Here is a 15,565-nt window from a genome sequence, read left to right as displayed (position 1 = left end):
AAATCAAAATAATTTTTAAGCAAGTATTTGTAGATTGTTTAATGTGATGCTAAATAGTTCTTTCATTTATTTTACATATTTATAAACTATGACTTGTGTCTTAAATGAGACAGATATGCTTAATTCTTAAAATACGAAGATACTGGTAATTGGCAATAGACATGTTAATTGTTTTTACAGCAATGATTATGAGTAATTACAATTTAGAAACTTGTAATTAACATTATATGTAAGTAAATATTATACTTTTTTGTAGAACTTCACTCTTTGGAACAACAATTAGAAGAAGCTCAAACAGAAAATTTTAATATTAAACAAATGAAGGACTTATTTGAACAGAAAGCAGCACAACTTGCCACTGAAATTGCAGGTAAATTGATTAAGAATTTTTTAGCTAACATGTCAGTTTCATTTCCTTTTGTCATTATACATCCTAGAAATAAACATTGTATTTTAGTGATAAAGTATTTATTATGACTTTGGTGGTGATTATTGGAACTTAATAACAGAATTACTATATAAATTATTTTGTTTGTCCCACCTACTTTCTTCAAAGGACTGATTTTCTCTATAAAATTCTTCTTGAATTTTAGAGAAGATAAATTTTCTTTTGGGGTATCTTAAAGGTTAACAACATTTTGAAGATGTTAAATAACATAGTATAAATGTAACCTTTGGTTACATATGTTATTATTTTTTTAACTACATGCTTTAATGTTAACTATTATATGTGATTAAATATACACTAAAATTTTATTTAGTAGAATACTTATATATACAAAAGCTTTTTATTAAGTTTGTTACTTCCTGTAATCAGCAGTATACTTTTATTACATATTTATGGTTATCTAAGGACAGTGGATCTGAATTAAGTAATATATAGATATGCAATGCAATGTATAGGAATTTATAAGACGTTCTTTCTTAAAGTTAATGTCATGAAACTAATATATATATTTAATATATATTTAATTGCCTTTAATTAGATATAAAGTCAAAATATGATGAAGAAAAGAGTCTTCGAGAAGCTGCTGAACAAAAAGCGTCACATCTGTCAGAAGAATTAAACAAAGAGGAAACTATAATTCAAGATCTGAAGACTGAACTGGTAATTTACAAACCATTTATTAGAGTGTACCTCTATAATCTTCTAAATTCAAATATCTGTTCTGATGAAAAATATTTAAAAGTATAGCTTGAGTACGGTAAAATGTAGGAAATAAAAAAATTTCCTACAGTTCTTCTGTCTATTTCCTGTATTCTAGATATGATTTTTAAATCAAAACGGAATTTTATGATACATAATTTATAATCTTAACGTTTTTGTTGTTTTTTATCGTAATATCATCTGTCTTTTTTTGTACAATATTTTCCATATCTGTATATCTCTGATCCTGACCTTCCCTTGCTCTTTAGTTTTATAAATCCACCTACTTCTAGGATATTTCTAGTTGTATTTCTAGCTTTCATTTCAAATTTAATAAGTATATAACCCATGAACACAGATAGTGTGGTGAAGGCCTGGGTGGGTGGGGCAGGAACAGGGTGGAGGGAGCCAATGGGGGAAAATGGAGAATATCTGTAATACTCTCAACAATAAAGATAAATAAAAAATTCAGTAAGTATAATATCATGTCATCATATTCCTCCTAACTATAATATATTTCTGTCATTGGTATTGTATATCTTCACCACTCTTCCTTTAGGTTTAACAACCTTGGATCTGTTCTTGATTCCTTTCTGTTCTTTATTTAACAATCAATAACTATGTGAATGAATAAATCAACTACATTCAGTCTGCAACAAATCCTAATTATGCTTACATCTCCTTCATTTTTATAGAATAGAAAATGAAGGAATGTAAACATTTATCAAGTGATTGTTACCAATGGGTGTAGTTTGTAAAGGAAAAGAAAACAAATGAAGAAATGTAGATAATTGTGAATTTGCTATTTTGCACCTTGAGTGGTAATGGTATTAAAGAAGAGAAGAGGCTTGTTGTGGGGAAGAAATCAGTGTTTGATGTTTGGAGTTCAGTAATTGATATTAAAGATTGTTTTCATTTTGATTTCTTTGTAGAAGAACCATTGAAAATATTTAAAATTTTAGTTTTTCATTGTAATTTTTAATTAACGTGTTGTTGCTTCACAGCTTCAAAGACCTGGTATAGAAGATGTTGCTGTGCTAAAGAAAGAACTGGTCCAAGTTCAAACACTAATGGATAACATGACTTTGGAACGTGAGAGAGAATCTGAAAAACTCAAAGATGAGTGCAAAAAATTACAAGCAGATTATGCTAACTCAGAGGTAATGAAGTTCAGTGTATTTAAATGTGATTGACATTAACTTGTTTATACGGTAGAAAGAAGCCAGGATTTGAGATTTTTCTGAGTGACCTTTCAAAACAGTATTTCACTTCTTTCATTTTCTCTACGAGTAATATTAGTATATAGACAATATGGTCTGAGAGTCACCTTTTTGTCTCTGCTTTATGTAGCTAGGCATTTAGAGAAGAATGTTTGCATAAATGTTTAACGTGCAATTTAATAAATGATGTATATTGTGTAGAGATGATATTTAAAGTTAAATTTGCTCCTGGCTAGTAAGTGGTAATTGAGTTTATTTCAATTAGGTAGGGGTAAAGGAAGCATTTCTGAGAAGTGATATACAACTCTTGCTAGATGATGTAGAGATTCATATTTCTTAATAAGTCAGCCATTCCATTGAGTTAACATTCATTTCCCTGTAGTAATTTACATTCACTAGATCCAGTTCTCCTCAAGAATTAAATTCTCTTTTCCTCATGAGATATTTGAAGGCTGTTCATATTTACTCTGAGTTTTTTCTCTTTGGGCTAAACATTCTCAATTCCTTCTATCATTCCTCAAACATGACATGACCTTGGCCTGTAAATCCCTTATATAATTATGTCAGCATGTGATAAGCTCTAGGATATCTAACAAATATATTTGTGTAAAAATACCAGCCTTTATCCCTTTTACTATATGATAAGAGATATTGTTATGAATACTATTATTTGTAGTTCCTAAGCTCTCTTTTGTGATGTGGACCTCAGTTTTTTTATATTTTCAGTTTAGAAGTAAAGTTATAGTGATCTTTCAATTTGTATCTTTGTCTTAGAGTTTTAAAGCTGGTGGTCTGAAAGCTATTCTATTCATATTTAGTAATATTTTTTTTTAAAATATATTTTATTGATTTTTCACAGAGAGGAAGAGAGAGGGATAGAGAGTTAGAAACATCGATGAGAGAGAATCATCAATCAGCTGCCTCTTGCACACCCCCTACTGGGGATGTGCCCACAACCAAGGTACATGCCCTCAACCAGAATCGAACCCGGGACCTTTCAGTCCGCAGGCCGACGCTCTATCCACTGAGCCAAACTGGTCCCGGCCATATTTAGTAATATTTTGAGCTCTGGATTTTAAATATTGATAATTCATGCCATTTTTTACTTCTTGTATCTTATCAATGGGGGAATGGTGAAGGTCTATGGGTACAACACACATAGGCATATGAGGCTTTATGAGCCTTAACACTTCAAAATTTAAAGTTTAAGAATTTTAGGTCCAGAATACCCAAAAGTGATCTTCGTAGCCCAATAATACATAATCTCACAGTTTTACCAGCAGTTTCAGGGACTTCATGAACTAATTGAAGACAGTTAAAAGCTCCTAATGTGAATTAAGGAGAGGCTGAATCAAAGACATATCATGAGGGAAATCCCATTTAGCTAATGCCAAAGTAGAAATACTTGAACCTGAGTGAATCTAATCATTTACTTCTGTGCTACAAGAATTACGTTTTATTAAATCTTCCTGTCTACAAATAAAATCATTCTGTTTTAATGAAAAGTTCCCTTAATGTTATTTGAAATTTCAAAACAAATGCAATGGAGTGACTAAAATTGAATCACATTAATGGCAGTTTCAGAATATGTCTATTTAAAGTGCAATCCTCCTTGATCTTTTCCAGCTGAGAATTATGGTATTATAGTTGTTATACCAGTAGAATTTGAACAAAGAATAAATATCTATATATTTATTTGCATTTTGGGAAGATACACATGGAAAAATACTTTTGAGTAATATTTTATTTAAGAATTACTCTAAGTTTAACCCTGACTGTTGTGGCTCAGTTAGTTGAGTGTCATCCCATGTACCAAAGACCTTCTGGTCAAGACAAATTCCTAGGTTGTGGATTCAATCCCGTCAGAGCACATGCAGGAAGCAACCAAAAGATATTTCTCTCTCACATTGGTGTTTCTTTCTTTCTAAAGTAAAAACATTAAAAAAGAAGGGGGAAAAATTAATTTCTTTAAGTTTGATATGAAGATTTTTTAAAATTTATATTTTTATTCATGTAGATTAAAAGATCTTTATATGTAATGAGAAGAGGTTCTTTCAAGTTTTCATAAAAAACGCTTGTGTTTTGAAGTAAATTTTAAAATAAAGGGATTTATTCTTGCTGAATAATTGGTGATTTAATATATTATATTATTACTAAATCATAGATAATACTCCCTTCTTAGTTAGTTAATAGATATATAGTGATTGAGACCTCATTATTTTTTAAATATTTTGAACAACTTGAGGAAAAGGTAGCATAATAAAGTAATATTATTAGAAACAAACTTATTTTTTGAGTACCACTAGTTTTGGATACTATGCTAGGCATTTTAAATATATAGTCCCATTTGTTTCTTTTAAGCCTGTGAGTTAAGTAATGTTTTAAATTTGTTTTATATATGTAAGGAATCTGAGATTCAGTGCCATGCACCTAATATTAAGAAGTGGGCATTAGAACTCAAGTCTTACCCAAAGTATGAGTTCTTTCTATGTCAGTCTACCTTCAATTTTAGGTGATCTGATGATTTGCCTTAAAATTAAATTTGTGCTGTTAAACTTAACCCTAATACTTGTTGTTATGACTTTTTGTATTTTACCATATTGTATATTATAATATTTATATTAAGTATAGCTTAAAATTTATTTTGAGTTGTGTCTCACACCATTTACATGAAAAAAATTCTGTCTATATATTCCATCTCATTTAATTATTTATAACTGCATTTGTTTTTAGCTTCTGCTTGCTCTCTAAATATATGGCATGTATTTTATTAATTTATTAACATTTAATTCTATTCTCAGCCAAGTGTGTTGGTAAATTATAGCACTTAAGGAACTTAATTGAAAACATTTCATTTTATGTATTAACTATTTTACTGAACCTAAAAATTAGCATGAAAAACAAAACACATTAAAAGAAAACAAAGAAGCTAAAAAATGCAATGATTTATTTGGTCTTCCTAGTGGAGACTGAAGATATATAACATGGTGTGCATTGTTACATAGGTCCTTATGTTTCATTACTTTTATTATACATATACCTTACGAATTTATTGACAGTTTTAGGTCTAGATATTTTAAGTGGCATATAAATCGCTCATTCTAAAAAACTTGAAAGTACTTTATAAATACTAAGTAGCTATTTTATAGATCAGAAATTAAGGATTTAAAACTTTAAAAAGTTATTTGTAAGGACCTACATTATTGAAAATATTAAAGTTTATAATTGACTTATATTCAGTGTGGTCTTCAATTTTTTAAGAATTTTATTTCTATTCTAAATAAACTCATTTGAATTTTAGTTTTAAAAGCTAAAATGTTGATAACGATATGGAATAAGTATGATTATATTCAGCATAGTTATTAAAAAGTATTTATCTTTTAAAAGTATGCTAATATAAGACATCAGATTTAGCAGTAACTTTTGACATTTTTATTGTGTGTTCAGTGTGTACTTTTGTCAGTCCTGTTTTCCACCTTTCATCCATCATTTTATTATTATTTTTTCTGCTTTCTAATGGAGATGCTTAAACTTGAGGTAATGTGTTTTTGGAAGACTTTTAATATTAGTAATACTTCTATCATCATTTGGCATTTTTGTGTTTTAAAGCAATCTCAGAACTTCAAAGATATGCTCATTTTTGTTTTTTTAATCATACACATATTTAGCCATCTTTAAGTAATTATTTTACTAAGTAAGAGTAGTAGACTATTAGGACAATAATAATAATTCTAAACTACCAGCAGGATGTTTGCTTGAAATATCTTTTCTTAATTATTTCATAATTTAAAGTTTTTGAATGAAAGTTTAATGTTGAATTCAATGATATGGCTCCAAGAAATATGAATTATTTATACATCTAATATATGGTTTCCATGGAACAATATCTGTTAATCCCTTGGAGATAGAATCACTCATTCTTTTAGAGAGTATTTTTTTGAATGCCTAAGTATCAGCAGTTAGGAGTGGGGGATATAACAGTGAATAAGACAGTGCCTGCCTCTCATAAAGCTTATTGTATTCTTTTGTGGAAGCTGAATAATCCTATCTAATAGAATTAATATGCAAATTGACTGTCACTCCAAAATACAAGATGGCTTCCCCCATGTGGACAAAGATGGTTGCTCCCATGTGGACACAAGATGGTCACCACAAAATGGCCAGCTGGGGAAGTTGTGGGCATTTGGGGGTGACCAGATTGGCAGAGAAGGGCAGTTGGAAGAGACCAGCCTAGCAAGAGAGGATAGTGGGTGAGGGGCGGGGGTGGGACTAGGCCTTCAGTGGAGGGCAGTTGTGAGGAGACCAGGCCTACAGGGGAGGGCAGTTGGGGGGACCAGGTCTGCAGGGGAGGGCAGTTAGGGGTGATCAGTTAAGGGCAATCGGGCTGGCCGGGGACCAGTTAGGTGCCCATCAGGCTGGCAGTAGAGTGGTTAGGGGGTGATCAGACTGGCAGGCAGAAGCAGTTAGGGGCAGTCAGGCAGGCAGGCAGGTGAGTGGTGGGAGCCAGCAGTCCTGGATTGTGAGAGGGATGTCCGACTGCCCGTTTAGGCCCAGTCCCAATGGTTAGACATTCCTCAGGGAGTCCCAGATTGGAGAAGGTGCAGGCTGGGCTGAGGGACATACACCCCTGTACATGAATTTTGTGCACTGGGCCTCTGTATCTAAGTAAACAAATTATAGTAGAGAGTCAGTTAATGCCAAGTGCTGTAAGACAAAGGAGTGTGGAGCTGACAATAATCTGGGACTATTTTAGATATGATCAGGAAGATTTCCTCAAGGAGCTTATGTGCGAGAAGAACTAAGTAAGCGGGATTCAGGAAACAGAGTCAGTGAAAGTGCTAAAGCCTTCAAGGCACTGATGAGCTTGGCCTGTTAAATAGAGAGGAAAGGGCCCTAGTTGGGTGGCTTGGTTGGAACACTGTCTGTATACCAAAAAAATTTGGGTTTGATTCTCAGTTGCAGCAACTTACCTAGGTTTCTATTTCTCTCTCTTCCTCTCTTTCTAAAAATCAATAAATATATCATTGGGTGAGGATAAAAAATGAAATAGGGAAGAAAGGCAGTATGGCTAGAACAAAGAGCCTTTTTTGGTTGAATTTCATCATAGTGATACCACACATTCTGGAAGGGTTTCCAAAGAAGTAGAATAAAAGACCTTTTGGCATTTTTATCACAATAAATTAGTAGTCTTCTTAATTTTCTTCCTTGAAGTTGAAAGACTTATTTATAATCTATGATGTAGGTAACTGCTGATGTGTTTAGAAAGAAAACATTTTAAAGTTTGTCTTATTCATATTATAAAGTTTACATGTGAATAAAGAATATAGATGATAAAAATTATAATTTTAGGAATGTAAAAAATAAAGTAAATCCAAAAAGCAATATTAGAAACATAAAGTTCTTTTGTTAATGTCACAGGAAACCATACTTAAAAGCAGTTCTTAGACTTTCTAAAGAGGAAGTTTTAATGCTTAAAACTTTCATGTATAGGAAGTTTATATTATTTTTTAATGACCCATTGCTTTAAAAAAAGAAATTACTTTTCTTGAAAAAAGTTAAATGTATTAAAGCATATTCATATTCAGCTCTTATACCTGATCATAGAGTGACCCAGCTTAATGAAACTGTATATAACTTCCATTTGAAAACTTCTTTATTCAAATACTCACCATTATAGTAAAAAAGATGACCCACCATATTTCAAAGTGATTTTTTGTTGTATATGTGCATTTAACATGCTTTTAAAAGAAAAAGAAAAAGTTATGCTATAGTAATTGGGAGAAAATTTAGGCATGATTTGCATATTTTCTTCAAATTCAGGAAAGTTAATGTACAGTTTCAAAGCCAGTAAATTCAAGTTTGCAGTTTCATATGTACTTCAGATGCATAAAGTAGGATATAATTTTTTATTTTATGTATTATTAAGTAAATGTGCATTTTGGATAAATTTTAAAAATCATTTTTAGGTAAATTAAATGTAGGCAGGCAATAGGGTGGTAGGGTGAAGAACCAAATTGAAACTTCTAAGGATTATTTCAGTTTTACAGCAGCGACAAAAATATATATAATCTTAAGGCCTTTGGATGCTTCCATTTATTTTTTAATTAACTGTTTGCTCTATTTTTTTTTAGGCCACAATAAGCCAGCTAAGGAGTGAACTTGCCAAAGGGCCCCAGGAAGTTGCTGTGTATGTGCAAGAATTACAAAAACTTAAAAGTTTTGTTAATGACTTAACACAAAAAAATCAGGTGAGAATTTTAAAACTACATATAGTTGGGAATTGATTTTATGTATCTTAAATTTTGATCCTGTGTATTTTATATTGGACACAGTACAATGTGATATGTTCTATATATTTTTTTAGTGTCATGTAGCCAACTACCAGAACTCATCATCTTTTTGTTGTATTTTTAAATCTTTATTGTTGAGAGTATATATTACAGATGTCTCCCTTTTATTCCCCCATTGCTCCCCTCTACTTGGTTGCTACCCAACCCCAGGCCTTCACCACCCTACTGTCTGTGTCCATAGGTAAGAAATGATTAATCTCTTCCTGCCTCCCCAACCCTCTTCCCTCTGAGATTTTTCAGTCTCTTCCATGCTTTCATGTCTCTGATTCTATTTTATTCACCAGTTTATTTTGTTCATTAGATTTTTTGTTCATTTTTTAATTTTTAGGTTCAATTATTGATAGATATATATTTGTTGCTATTTTACTGTTCATATTTTTAGTATCTTCTTCTCTTCTTAAAGAATACCTTTCAACATTTCCTGTCATATTGGTTTGGTGATGATGAACTCCTTTAACTTTTTTTATTTGTGAAGCTTTTTATCTGACCCTAAATTATAACAGAGCTTTTGCTGGGTAGAATAATCTTAGTTATAGGTCCTTGCTATTCATTATTTTGACTGCTTCTTGCATTTTCTTCGGGCCTGCAAAGTTTCTGTTGAGAAATCAGCTGACAGTCATGTAGGTGCTCCCTTGTAGGTAACTACCTGCTTTTCTCTTGCTGCTTTTAAGGTTCTCTCTTTGTCCTTAACCCTTGGCATTTTAATTATGATGTGTCTTGGTGTGGGCCTCTTTGGGTTCCTTCTTTTTTATTATATGTTTCTTCACTTCCTGAACTTGTAAGTCTATTTCTTTCACCAAGTAGGGCAAGTTTTTTATTATAATTTCTTCAAGTAGGTTTTCAATATCTTGCTCTCTCTTTTCTCCTTCTGGTATCCCCAAGATGCTAATATTGGTATGCTTGAAGTTGCCCCAAAGGCTTCTTACACTATTTTCATATTTTTGGATTCTTATTTCTTTTTGCTCTTCTGATTGGGTGCGTTTGCTTCCTCATATTCCAAATTGCTGATTTGATTCTCAGAATCCTCCCACTCTACTGTTGAATCCTTGTAAATTATTCTTTGTTTCAGTTAGTGTATGCTTAATTTCTTTTTTTTTTTAATATGTTTTTTTAATTGATGATTTTACAGAGAGGAAGGGAGAAGGATAGAGAGCTAGAAACATCAATGAGAGAGAAACATCGACCAGCTGCCTCTTGCACACCCCCCACTGGGGATGTGCCCGCAACCAAGGTACATGCCCTTTAACCAGAATTGAACCTGGGACCTTTCAGTTCACAGGCCGACACTCTATCCACTGAGCCAAGCCATTTTCAGCTGTATGCTTAATTTCTAAGTGGTCCTTTTTTATGTCTTTAACATTCTCACTAAAATCCTTGAAAATCTCATGAAGATCCCAAGTAACCTTATAACTATAGTTTTGAACTCTGTGTCCAGTCATTTGCTTGCTTCCATTTCTTTCATGTGTGACATGTTCCTTTGTCTCTACATTTTGGCTGCTTCCCTGTGTTTGTTTCCATGTATTAGGTAGAGCTGCTATGTCTTTTGGAATTGGTAGAGTGGCCTTGTGTAGTATGTTTGCAATAGGGCCCAATGGCTTAGCTCTCTAGTCACCTGATCTGAACACTCTAGGTGCACTCCTATGTGGGCTGTATGCACAGTCTTGTAGTTGAGCCTTTACTGCCATTGGCATCACTTGGTAGGAATTGAACTCAAGGCCAGTTGGCTGTGAGGACCAGCTGAGTCTATAGTGGGAGAGTTACTGTGCAGGAAATACCCCTAAGGAGCAGGACTTGCTTCAGTGTGGCTTTGATGCTCATTGAGTCTGCACCTTGTATGTGTCACTTGTGGATGTGAAGAGTTGTAATCTGCTGTGGTCTGAAGCTTTCCACCAGGAGCACTGGCTCTCGGGCCTCCAGGGAGATACAAAGTCAGCCACTGCTTGGGACTACTTGGCAGGAACAACAGAGGGATCTGCAGATGGCTGCTTACAGGTGCCCAGACAAAGCAGGTTGGTGCTAGTACTAGGCCTTGGGCCTTTTATTGATAGGTTTGGGGCATGCTGTAACCATCTGCAGCTTGTTTGAGAGATTTTAGCAAAATATGAAGCCTGAGCCAGGACATGCTATTTCTATAGAAAGCTTGGGTGTGACTGAAAATTGGATGGAGTGGAGTCTCAGGGAACCCCCTGGGTGGAGCCAAAAGTGTACTTCAGACTGATGGAGACTCAGATATGTCTACCAGTCAGCCCTGTGATAGGGGAGGTCCCAGCATAGGGTCAGTGACCATCTGGGAGAAAATCACCCCCAAGTCTCTGCCCTGATGCCAGACGATCCAATTCCTCCCCAGAGGTGTCTGAGTCTCCCAAAGCTGCTGGGTGCTGGGAGTCTGAGTAAGTTCCTTTGCCAGCCCTTTAAATGGAACACCTGGGTCTCCAGCAGCCTCTGTGTCCAACCACAACCCCTGCTGGTTTTTATAGCCTGTTGTTACAGGAACTTCTCTTTCCAGTTCTGGAACCCTGGGCTGGGGTCTGGTGTGGGGATGGACCCCTAGCTCTTCAGGTATAGCCTCTGAAGAGAGATTTCCCTCCCGATTAAAATAATGGCACAAGTGGGTGTCAGAACAGCCCATTCTGGGCCTCCGCCCCTCCTACCAGTCTCCTTGTGCTTTCTTCTTTACTTCTCTAGTTGTAGGACTTGCATTCAGCCAGTTTTCAGGTGGTTCTGAATGATGGTTGTTCTATATTTTAGTTATAAATTTGATGCCAGCATGCCCCAAACCTACTGCGAATACATGCCTTTACTAGCACCACCATTTTGTTCTCTCTACAGAATTCACCATATTGCAAAGCTGAAACACTATACTAATTAAACAATTTCCCATTCACTGCACTCCTTGCATCACCATTTTTTCTATATCTATGAATTTACTTTTTTAAGTAAATGATAAGTCTAGTCATACAGTATTTGTCCTTTTGTGCCTGGCTTATTTTACATAAGCATAATGTTCTTCAGATTTATCTATGTTGTAACATGTGTCAGAATTTCCTTGTTTTTCAATGCTGAACAATATTCCATTATATGTCTATATCATATCTCTTCATCTGTTGATAGATTGTTATAGTCTTTCGGTATTGTGAGTAGTATCAAAAGAACATGGGTATGTAAAGACTCAATTCTTAATTATTTTGGGTATGTGAACAGAAGCAAAATTTCTGGATCATATAATAATTCTGTTTTCAATATTTTGAGGCAATCACCATCAATAGTACATATCAATTCTCATAAATGCACAAGGATTCTCATCAGTGACACATTTTTGTCAACATTTCTCTCTCTCTGTCTCTCTCTCTCTCTCTCTTTCTCTCTCTGTTTATATAATAGTTACCATACTAATGGGTATAAGGTGGAATATCAATATAGTTGATTTGCATATCCCTGATGGTTAGGATGTTGAGCATCTTTTCATGTGCTTTTTGGCCATATAATGTTAATTGGGTTGTTTATTTCGTTGTTGTTGAGTTGTATGAGTTTTTTTTTTATGTTTTTGGTATTAACCTCTTATCAGATATATGATTTACAAATATTTACCCTCATATATATATATATTTTTTTTTTAAATATGTTTTTATTTATTTCAGAGAGAGGAAAGGAGAGTTAGAGAGAGATAGAAACATCAGTGATGAGAGAGAATCATTGATCAGCTGCCTTCTGCACACCCTCTATTGGGGATTGAGCCTGCAACTTGGCACATGCCCTTCCTGGGAATCGAACTGTGACCTTCTGGCTTCTCATTTCTTAGGTTGCCTTTTCATTCTGTTGTATCTTTTGTTAAAGAAAAAACTTCTGTATATTTTCTCTACTCTTAATACCCCGACATCAAATGTGTGGTTGTTCCACAGATTAGCAGTTCTATGGCATAAATGGGTGTCCTACAATTACCTCAATTCTGAAACTCCTTATGCGGAGAAATCATCATACGCTATACATTAAGACTGTGACACCCCTCCTTCAGATGTCAATTGGAAGTTTAGCTTGTTATCTATAATTTTGACCAGTTGACTATAAATCCCCCTTGTAGGATTCAACGAATTTTCTAGAGTGACTCACAGAAGTCAGGAAAAACATTTTACTTACTAGATTTCTGGTTTATCATAAAGGAGTACAACTCAAGAACAGCCAGATGGAAGGGCAAGTTTTGTGGGAAAGGGTGCAAAGCTCTCATGTCTCCCTGTTTTCTCTTCACCTGTTCACCAACCCAGAATCTCTCCAAACCCTGTACTTTTGGATTTGTAGGATGGCTTCATTATCTAGGTAAGACTGATTAAATCTTTGGGTTTTGGAGATTAATTCAGCCTCCAGCCCCTGTCTTTGAGGTGGGGAATGTCCAGACCGAGGATCACTTTAGGACCTCGAAATCATTTGGTCTGGCCCTACCATGGCATTAGGGACAAAGTAATTAAATGTTTGACCAACTATAGCAAGCTAATTTTTAAGTGGATAGTTTTGTATGGCCTGAAAATGATGTTTATTATCCAAATGGCTCTTCACAGAAAAAAGGTTCCCCACCCCTGCCTTAGGGGTTTTCTAAAAAAATTACTTCATTAACATAAACTCATAGGATGTTGAAAGGGGTTTATTATGAAAAACAAAATACAAATTTATTGTTTTATTGTTCTTATCTTAACATAGAAGATTCCAAGGGTTTTAGGAGTCTGTTCCAGAAATGGGGATGAAGACCAAATGTATATTTCTTATTGATACGGAATTTTTGGACTGGAACCCGGATTCTTTGTCTGCCAGAATCGAAGAATGAATTCATGGACAGAAAGTGGTATAGCAAAGGTAGAGATTTATTGAAGAACAAGTACAGATCCCACGTGGGGAGAGGGAAGAGTCCCACAGAATGGACCCCCAAGTAGGGAGGGGGAAAAGGTTTCACTGAGTTTTTGTTTTTCATGTTTTATAAAGGCTGAAGTTCCTGTGTCCTCATATCTCCTCTGATTGGTGAATATTCCCCTTCAAATTGGTAACTATAGTGATTCCTGAGGCCTTCATCTCTCATAGTCCTTCCATTCCTGTGGCTTTCTTTTCCATCTGAATGAAGGGATTCCTTCTCTTTATTTTGTAAATATAGACCTTTCTTGGCTACTTCCAGTTCCTTTGTCTTATGGAAATATACCTGTTGCTGCTCTCTTGTCTTATGGAAATTTAACTGCACCTAACTTCCTTGTGTTATGGAAATGTACCCTCTCCCAGTCTGTAGCCCTGTGTTTTTCCATGGACCCCAATTCTAAAAAATCCCTAAGCCTGCCTGTATTCCCCTAAAATTTCTGCTTCATAATTATAAACTAGAGGCCCGGTGCACGAAATTTGTGCACAGGGGTGTGTGTCCCTCAGTCCAACCTGCACCCTCTACAATCTTGGATCCCTTGGGGGATGTCCAACTGCCAGACCTAAACAGGCAGCCCAACATCCCTCTCACAATTCTGGACTGCTGGCTCCCATCTGTTTGCCTGCCTGCCTGATTGCCTCTAACCACTTCTGCCTGCCAGTTTGATCACCCCCTAACTACTCCCCTGCTAGCCTGATTGACGCCTAACTGCTCCCCTGCGGGCCTGATCCTCTCCAACTACCCTCCCCTACATATTCTCTCTTTATTAGATAGGGTTTTTTCTTTAACATATTGGACAGCCCTTACTGGTTTGGCTCAGTGGATGGAGCAATGGCCTGCAGACTCAAGGGTTCCATGTACCTTGGTTGGGGGCACATACCCAGTGGGGACTGTGCAGAAGGTAGCTGATCGATATTTCTCTCTCATAGATGTTTCTCTATTCCTTTCCCTTCCTCTCTGTAAAACATCAATAAAATATATATATAAAAAGAAACATTTAAGATTCCTTTATATCTGCCTGACTGGTGTGACTCAGTGGCTGAGAACCAGGCTGGCTTGGGAGGGGATCTCTGTGTGGGTCCATGCGCCACTGCTAGCCCAAGACCCCAGGCTAGGGCATGGGTCTGTGTGCTCTTGCCAGTCTGAGACCCCAGGTTGTGGGCCTCGCAAGTGGCTACAGGTTCCCATCCCACCCTCAGTCGCTTGGCACCTGCACTCATAGGCTCCTAAACAAGGGCCTACAGGCTAGGAGAGGCCTGGGTCTGGAGGATGTTTCCAGGACCCAGGCCACTCAGCACCTGCTTATGCAAATTAACTGTCATCTTTTTTGGGTTAATTTGCATACTAACTCTGGTTAGCTTTGGGAATAGCAAAGGTACTGTCAATTAGCATTTTCTCTTTTATCTCTTTTATTAGTGTAGATCACAGTATCACACCTTTGATGCAAAAAAGTTAGTTTGATATAATTCATCTATTTTTATTGTTGCAGAAGACCAAAGGAATACTAAGCACGCTTCCTAGAGAAAGGGAGAAACCCCGAGATTGTTAACACTTGTGGACTCTGGGAATAATTTCCAATCAGAGTGAAGAAACACTGGAGGGCTTCACTTTTTATAACCTTCTGGAGTCTTTGTCTTACAGATATGGTTCTTCCCCCTTTCATGGGTTTAAAGGAAGGCCCCCAGGTGTTGAGTGTCCCCAGGCCATATCCTCCTACACCCCCCCCCCCAAGGCTGTGCATTGTTCACAGTTTTTATGACTTGACATGCCTTGCAAGACCAATTTTCTCCTCATTACTTTTGTTGTCTGGGCTTTTGGTTTTATCCAATATATCCAAGAGATCATTGCCAAATCTCATGTTACCAAGTTTTGTAACTACTATAGCTTTTAATAAGTTTTGAAATCAGGAAGTGTGAGACCTTCAGTTCTTTATTTTGTATGTTGTACTTTCCTCCCA

At 35.6% G+C, this 15,565-nt stretch overlaps 1 protein-coding gene across 4 annotated transcripts in view; it reads left to right on the top strand.

Moving 5' to 3' along the window:
• EEA1 (early endosome antigen 1) overlaps nucleotides 1–15,565 on the top strand; it is a 135,058-nt gene that overhangs the window by 53,410 nt on the left and 66,083 nt on the right. For all 4 annotated transcript variants that reach the window (XM_045588333.1, XM_036455146.2, XM_036455149.2 and 1 more), the window contains 4 exons: nucleotides 257–370; nucleotides 987–1,108; nucleotides 2,152–2,307; nucleotides 8,499–8,615. In XM_045588333.1, the coding sequence (XP_045444289.1) occupies nucleotides 257–370; nucleotides 987–1,108; nucleotides 2,152–2,307; nucleotides 8,499–8,615 (509 nt within the window). The remainder of the gene's footprint in view (nucleotides 1–256; nucleotides 371–986; nucleotides 1,109–2,151; nucleotides 2,308–8,498; nucleotides 8,616–15,565) is intronic.

This window comes from Pipistrellus kuhlii, unplaced genomic scaffold (genome assembly GCF_014108245.1).
Source record: "Pipistrellus kuhlii isolate mPipKuh1 unplaced genomic scaffold, mPipKuh1.p scaffold_m20_p_3, whole genome shotgun sequence".
In the NCBI taxonomy this organism is placed as follows: domain Eukaryota; kingdom Metazoa; phylum Chordata; class Mammalia; order Chiroptera; family Vespertilionidae; genus Pipistrellus; species Pipistrellus kuhlii.
This window is presented reverse-complemented; position numbering and strand designations above follow the sequence as displayed.